At 36.0% G+C, this 8750-nt stretch overlaps 1 protein-coding gene across 4 annotated transcripts in view; it reads right to left on the bottom strand.

Moving 5' to 3' along the window:
• Positions 1–4368: 4368 nt before the first annotated feature.
• Positions 4369–8750, bottom strand: part of LOC149818400 (cellulose synthase-like protein E6) — a 42623-nt gene continuing 38241 nt past the window's right edge. For 2 of the 4 annotated variants that reach the window (XM_089984995.1, XM_089984996.1), the window contains exon 8: positions 6741–7784. In XM_089984995.1, the coding sequence (XP_089841121.1) occupies positions 7242–7784 (543 nt within the window). In that variant the 3' untranslated portion in view covers positions 6741–7241. Of the gene's footprint in view, positions 4417–6740; positions 7785–8750 lie in introns of those variants that run through there. The other 2 variants (XM_089984998.1, XM_089984997.1) reach the window with 2 other exon arrangements.

Here is an 8750-nt window from a genome sequence, read left to right as displayed (position 1 = left end):
TACAAATATCGATAAGTTTCCAACCTTCGTAAGAACAAGATCTACCTGCAATAACCAAACAAAGCCTTAATGACACACAAGACGACATGCCTTCTTCATCGATAGCATGATGCTGGGAAGCTACTCACGCCGCCTTGATGGAACTGGTTGGAATGTTTGTGCATCATTGCTTTCTTCCTTAATGCCTAACAACAACGACAAATAAAAGAAGACAATGGAATGTTTTGTAAGCAATATATCAATTTCCGTTAGCAAGCGGCATAGGTTTACTATGATTTAATCAGGATGCATATAAGAACGGATACCACTAGGGTTACGCAAGTCAAAGCAACGATTTAATGAATGAAAGTATCAAAGCAAGTGCGGTTTGATGTTTGCTTATGCTGAGCATCGACGTGTCATTTACCATGCCAATAAAATAAACATGTCGTACATGTGTGTTGACGATAACGCTCTCATAATATCCACGAGGCTCTAAAGCGAGTTCAATAGAAGTCGCTGAGAGAGCAACGATATGCATGCGAAAATCGCCCCGCCATGCGTGTCAAGATGTGTTTCTGCACCCAAACGTTTTCAAAGTCTGTGTACAAATATCTTACAAATACATATTACAAAACATATAATATCTTACAAAACGATATGTATAGCGATTTGTCAGATATTGAAAATCGATACGGCAGTTCAGTATTTATAACTTATAACTCGACGATACAAAAACGTACTATCTAAAAGGTCGATAAATATATCGCACAATAAATTACAAATCGATAAGGAAGAACTTGAACATAATAGCAAACAAATCGATATTAACTAACAAAAATGTATCTCACAAAAACGAGAGTCTGTTACTAATACAGCGGTTTGAGATACAATGCATATGATGAGTGACTGTAGGATACCTGATGGGGTAGAGGCCCTTCCTAGCATCTGCAAACAAGCGTTCTTGTCAACAGGTCCCAGCGTCTTACAAATATCGATAAGTTTCCAACCTTCGCAATAACAAGATCTACCTGCAATAACCAAACAATGCCTTAATGGCACACAAGACGACATGCCTTCTTCATCGATAGCATGATGAGATGAAAAGCTACTCACGGTGCCTTAATGGCACTGGTTGGAATGTTTGTAAATCATTGCTTTCTTCCATGATGCCTAACGACATCATAAATGAAGAGAAGACACTGGAATGTTTTGTAACACAAGGCAGGCACGAGAAGGCGACAGTGTGTTGTACAACATGATAAAAAACAAGGCGGAAAGCTCGACTGGAGACGAAGGCAAAGTTTGCGTTGATAATGAGAGCAACTGTTACAACAGATGGCGCAGGCGAACGTCTCCACTTTAAATGGTTAACATCAAACTTTCTGGATGGAGGACTTTTTTGTCTTTTTCCCCACCCGTCGTTTCACAACTTTTGAATAAAGGATATTTTTGTCATTTCCTCGAACCGTCATTTCAGGGCAAGAAAAGCAAGTAAGGGTGATTAAGTCTTTGCAACAGCACCAGAGTCCGATGCAAAGTTATGTCAACATACACGGGAATACGAGCCCCATGTGCATGAATACGTGGCACTCATTCAATCCCCCGAACACGGACGTGGAATTCAGTGAATCATCGGGGGCGAACATACACAACCCTCCCGGCTTTTGGTGTCATTCATGTGCAACCTTGAAATATCCTCAAAGCACCTAAGGATGATCCAAAATGCCCACAAGTTTTCCTCACCAAGCATCAATATATCATCAACAAATAGCAAATGAGATAATGTAACACTATTAGAGACTTTACACCCTCAAAAATTTCCACTCTCCTACGTGGATCTTATCATCACTGATAGGGTCTCCATCGCCAAAATGAAGAGGATAGTTGAGAGAGGGTCCCCTTACCTCAAGCCTCTCGGAGATTTGAACGTTTTCCCTTTTTCACCATTAATAGAAACCATAATCGTAGTAGTTGCAAGCAGCCTCTCGATCCAACAAGTCTATTTCTCCCCGACCCCCCCATTTTGCAAAGACAACATAATGCTTTCTCAAGGTCGATCTTTAAAATAAAAGAATGTGTACCTGAAAGTTCAATGGAATGCAATGCCTCGCATATAATTAACCTCCTATCCGAAATGAAAGCACTCTGCTAATCCAATATAACCCTATCCAAGAGAGGTTTAGCTCTCACCGCCAGTGACTTGGATATAATCTTGAAAATGGAACCCACTAAAGAAATGAGTCTGAATCTACCAATCTCCTCTGCATGAGCATCCTTAGGAATAAGTATAAGCATGGATCTACCAAAGACTCCTGACACCTTTGCATTACAATGGAATTCTTTCATCATTTGAAACAAATCTGTTTGACATAACCATAATTGTATTTAAAAAAAAACTCAATTGAGAATTCATCCAAACCCCATGATTTACCATTAGGAAGAGAGCCAATCACCTTTTTGATCTCATCCAATGTAAATTTGTCAGAGATGGTCAGCCTCTCAACATCAATAATTGAATTAAATACAACCTTATTTGTAATATGCAAATTGGGTCAATCCAAAAACAACCAAAGTATTATTGTCTTTCTTTTGCAACAATATGTATTTATTTGGATTCCAGTTTCTTGGGTGTCTAACATAAACCCAACCTGTTAAAATTTAAATGGGATTTTGTTAATGCTTAAATAATTCATATTATATTATTTTTGTTCAATTCATGGTTAATTTCATCCGTGTACTTTGGGGCTTCATATCCCTAGAATGGATTGTCCAATCCATGTTCCTTTATGTTTTCAGCTCTCATGACTAAGGACAACTGGCTTTGAGCACTCAATTATGGAGAGTGCCAACACTCTTGATAATTTTGGTTACAAACAAGAATTTTAGGGCTTGTGTTTGGTTTGATGAGTAACTAAGTTGGGTATAGGTGTTCGTATAATTTATTTTTATTTGCGGTAATTTACTAAAAACAACCTAACTTATCAAGTATTTAACCAAAAGCAATCGAGCGTTTCAACCTTTACATTTCACCACCTGCTTTTATAAGTTACATTTCGAAGGCACGCTTGGCCCTAAAATCAGTCGTCTCAGTTAGAGAAAGTGAACTAAAATCCCCCACTGTCATTTCTTTTTCAAAAAATACACACCATAATATGAGTTGGTTACTAGTAAAGAGGACAAGGTATCTAAAATGCACTCACAAGAAGCAGGCAGCTAAATGTAATAACCCAATTGTTGTGTAGGTTTCTGAAAATGTCTGATATATTAGGTGGTTTTTTGTAAATTTCTCTTAACAATAAGCTTTGCACTCGAATAAATATGTAATTATAATCTTATTTTGGCCCTATACAGAAAAAATGAAGTAGGGATAGGCCTGAGGGCAGTAAGATCCAAGCCAAAGTTAGTTGTGTTACATTCTCATGCTCAAAGAACCATGAGGTACCAATCTGGATCCTGTTCAACCCGATTTAGCCATGATCATTGTTTCAATGATCCCACATTAGGTGTAACAGAAACTTGAATAGTATTCTGCTCAATATAATCCTGATATCATTTTTATTGTTAGAACATTTTGCTTCAGTGACAGTAGTTAACTCTTCACTTTCATTAGCTGAAGAAAACATCTACAGCCAAATATTCTCAAACAGAAGCTCAAATGGAGGTTTTATTTTCAGATTTGGTGATGGTACCCGATTTGTCACTCATGCTTCTGTAGATGGAGAAAGACTGTACCCAGAATCAAGTTGGAACTTGACCATAGAAAAGCATAGTCAGTCCAAGTTTCATCTTATTATACTTGTGTTCAGCTAATCCATTTTGTTCTGGTGTTTTAGGACATACCTTGTTGAATCCCATTGTTCTTTTAAGTATACAACTAGTTCACCACTATTAAAATCTCCTCCATCCAATTGAAAGATCTTTATTAATTTTTATCAAACTAAGATAAAGCCATTTCGTGAAACTAAATAAATTTTGAAAACATGTTCCAGTTTTTTTTAATGGGTAAGATCATGTAAATTAGGAGCATTCATCAACAAAGATAGAATAGAGCTTAGATTTTTGACATGGAATAACATGTTTTGGATCCTACAGGTCACAATTCACCTTCCCAAACAGTTCTCTCCAATGTTTTTTAATAGGTAAGGGGAGCTGACTCATCTTCCCCATTTGATAGCTCACACAAACTGACTCTTTGTTCAACATGGAACTTATTGAAATATCGTTATACTTTGCAAGAAAATCCACTACCTTATTATGAAAATAGGCCATCCGATGATGCCAAGTCTCCCGATCTGTCAGTTGAAACCTTAAGAAAAAAAAACACTTCATTGGATTTTACCCTGTAGTGACACTACTCATAATTGCTATTACCTTGGAAGATACCATGTCCTTGAAAATTTTCAAATATCCTCCAAACTTTTCGTCCTAATTCATCTGCACACCAAACCAAACGTTTCAGGCTTTGCAAATGTCCACCAAAGTTTTTACTTGGGTTAATCAAATGACCTCAATCATAAACTAGTTGTTCTTGGGTTAACTAGGGAAATAAAATTATTAGTAGAGTTGTCAACTGAATGTATTTAGCAAAAATTTATTGCTTACAATGATACTTAAACCATTGACCTCCCTAACAAAAAACACTATGCTAACCAGTACACCATAAAACTTATTGTTAATTATTTTCTAAAAAACAACTATATATTTAGATTGTAAGACTCTAGGTTTTTATAAGATTTAAAAATCAATGGTCTACAATTTTCAAAAATAGTCAATACTTAAAAAAGCATGTTTTTTTTTTATCAAAAAACATGATCCACATATCATTTTCTAGCAAATCAACCATGAAGAACACATCTGCAAGGTCAAATTTACAAAAAACAACCCAAAACCCCGCTTTATTAGTGATAGGCTAAAAAAGTGTCAGGCAACTACTACTTTTTCCAAATCTATATAGGCTCAAAATTAAGTGGTTTAAGTTGTCAGATCTAAATAAAAACCTTAAAACTCACATATTTACTATCATAGCAATAGCTAATTGATCTTGATTCTTGAATTAGTAAAACTTTTGTCAACTATATACAACCACATCGGCTTTTGGGTCAAATGCAAATGCATTTAGTTTGTGTTAAGATATTTATCGGATCAACTATTGAGGAACCAAATAGACACAATTGCATTATAGTGAATTAAGTAATTGTTGGGTTGATTTACTTATCACAATATATATATATATATATATATATATATATATATATATATATTAAAAATAATGATCATATAGTGGTTAGAGTTGTGGTTTTTTAGGGAGGTCAACAGTTCAAGTATTATTGTAAGCAATAATTTGTTTTGCTAAATACATTCAGTTGACAACCTTACACACGTAAAGATAAACTAGTAATTTTATTTTTCAAGTTACAGGGTTAAAATAGTAAATTTATGTCATGAGTTAGGTTAACCCAAGAACAACCCAACGTTAGTTTATGATTGGGGTCATTTGATTAACCAAAGTAAAAACTTTGGTGGGTATTTATGAAGTCTGAAACATTTGGTGTGCGGATGAATTAGGCCAAAACATTTGGCTGGTATTTGAAAATTTTCCTCATAACAAACCCATTAAACGAAAATTCAAATATGTAAAACATATCAAAAGTAAGTTGACTAATTGAAGCAAATTTTTTTCATGTCTGGAACTACTAGCACGTTATCAAGTTTCAAGATTTTGCCATCCAAGTCTATTATAGCAGTTCCTACTAGTAATATTAACTTTTTTCCTATTTCCTTCCATGATTTTTTTTATACCAGAATATTCAGATGTCAAGTTTACCGGCATCAAAAGTGATATGAAACATGTCACCAATGTCTAGAAACCATGCATGATCTTGACTGTCAGATCTTCATGAGAACCAAGGTTTGAGGGACATCATCGTACTGATAGGCTTGATTGAATTGATGTCAGCAATTGGTAGCACTGTGATTGCTTGTAAAATTGGCACAAGACACCCTTCTCCTTGTTTTGCCTGCCTTGATTAGCTTGATTTGAAATATGTGTTTCATGTTTTTCATCACTTTTGTTTTGATTTTGATTTTTTCTACTAGTAGATTGACCAGTTGAATTGAACAATGGTTTATTGTTGTTCATAACTGTAACTCATTTTCAGTAGTTTTCCTTATCAAACTAGAGGAAGGAACCATGCATAGCATTGAATAGAGAGCTTCCGAATACACCATCCACGCCTAACATATGAAATGAATGCATAAAGATGTTGTGTTCAGCCTAAAATACAATCATGAAGTTGAGAGTACTAGATATCCCTAGAGGCATACCATCAGAGAAGCTTAGTTGACCAATAGGATAGATCAATAAAATAGTAGTAGCAGCTGCAACAGGAGCTGAATACACAACAACAATCGAAGGGTGCATACTGAGACGGAAGCTAAGCTACCACTCACGATACATGTAACAAGCTACACTAAGTAAGAAATGTAGAACAATTAGCTCATAAGGACCAAAACTCCATGGACACGCAGAAGAGAAATGTTAGCCAAATTCAGATTGAAAGGATAAGGATATTTTGATGGTATTTGAGAGGAACCACTATAACCTAATACATTCTAGTTCGTAAAGTTTGATAACTAAGAGCCCATAAAAAAAATTAATATTAAAGGAACAACTTCACCTCAAGGGAACTGCTCTAATACCATAAAAACAAATTAGAGCACACACACAAAAACTCAGCACAACGATATGCATGGTTCAGTGTTTCACATACATCCACAGTAATGTCTTTTCTCAGACAGATAGCGGTGAGAGTTTTCACTTAAATAGAGGACCAAACTACACAATAGAAGCAATATCATTATCATCATTTATACCAAGAATGATCTCCTACATTTAAGCCAAGAAAAAGGAAACATTATCTTTTATTTCAATTTAACTAATCTTTTGATGTAGTCGGCTGCTCCTTGACTAGCTGGAATAAGATTTTATGCCATCTCATGATCTTTTATCTTTATCTTTTCGTTGCCATCAAGTCTTGATTTATTTGAATCTTTTGGATTTTGATCAATATCCAATCCTCTCACTCTAGCACTTGTCTCCCAGGCTCCCAGCCCTATATGAAACTATACAAAAAAGCCTCAAGACAAGTTCAAATGCATCGATCAGATTTCTTGTTAAAACTTTCCACGTACAAGAGGCAATTGAACCAAAGATTACAATACTGAGATGAAGTATTTCTAAATTTCTACCATGCTTCATTCTAAAATATTGGTAAGAATGACATCAATAGTGCTAATATCATTGAGATGAAAGTAACTGATGTTGGTAATCTCCCTTTGTCTCTGCGAAGGATTGCTGCTTCATAAAGAGGAATGCTGATGAGCACTATGAAGCCACACAAAGCTGTTTGAACAAACAAATCATCTAACACCCCAATTCCTTTCACAACCACTCTGAGCACTGTGGCTGTCCAACACACTAGATTATGTAGTGCAAGTGTTGTAAGCAAGATGAACATGGGGGATGCAGTTCCAAACTCCATGACTTCTCTTTCATATCTGGTTGCTGCTTCAGCATCTGCAACCTTGGATGTTATAGAGAATTTTGTCTCTCCCATGCCTACAAGCATCAACGTGGAGTCAAGGAATCCAAGGAGGTAGGATGTTGCCCTCTTTATCATCCACATTCTCAGTATATTCCACCACATCTTAAATGTGCCTCCTGACCATAGTACCTCTCCCAGGCTGTATGCATAAGCACTTATGCCAACATACATAAAGGGTATAGACCATAGACAAGAGATCTGGATCACAAAATTTTCAAGCATCAGTATGTCTTATGTTCGTATCTGTAGGGTATGATCAACAAAGAAAAACTAAAAATTTATGATATTTATGGTTTCTAGTAAGTGGGAGTCGGTGCTCTCAGAGCACCCCATCATTACTATATTTGTGTGTAAGTAGGGTGTCAATCGGTTGGATCTGGTTCGGACATAGGTGGGTTTCAAACTTGGATCCAACTAAAGATAAGGGTACCGGACCCTATCGGGTCTGCCATATGGAAAACCATACCCAGATCCTATAAGAATTACATGAACCAGACCTGATCCATACCCTGTAAAATAATATTTTTTATCTTTTTTACATTGAAAAATCATGGGTCTTAGTAGAAATAGGGTCGGGCCTGGGTCTGGTATGAAATTTCACAAATCATACCCAGCTCCATATACTAATAGGACCCTTTTGGTCTGACCCCAGATTCTAATTGGGCCTCTTTCTTTATCACCACCCTATAGGGTTTGGTATGGGTCGGATCCAGGTCAAACCTGACCCATTGACACCCACTATGTGTGTGTGTGATTAGTCTGGACTTTGTCCTAATCAATTCGATTATGGACTCCTTTCAAAAGGTCACAGAAGCAGATTTTTTTTGCTCAATCCAATTGTATGTGTTTGTTTATACTTGTTCACTAGAAAACATCTTTTGGGACAAATTGTTTCAAAGAAAAAACCAAATTTTTATTTCAAGTTTTGGAGCAATATACGAAATTGGCTATTAGATTCTTGTAGAAACCTATCTAAACATAAGAATCCCTAATCTATATAGATCATAGACAAGCGATCTAGATTACCAAAATTTCAAGCGTCAGTATGTCTTATTTGCTGATCCACGCACACAAACATTATATATATATATATATATATATAGGGGAATGAAAACCTCCCCAATGGAAACCCTCCCAAACCTCGCCAATGAAAAATTTTTGCTG

The sequence above is a fragment of the Nuphar pumila genome, chromosome 13, assembly GCF_984573655.1.
Source record: "Nuphar pumila chromosome 13, dmNupPumi1.hap1.1, whole genome shotgun sequence".
Taxonomy (NCBI): Eukaryota; Viridiplantae; Streptophyta; class Magnoliopsida; order Nymphaeales; family Nymphaeaceae; genus Nuphar; species Nuphar pumila.
Note: the sequence above shows the minus strand (reverse complement) of the source record. Positions and strands in the feature narration are given on the sequence as shown.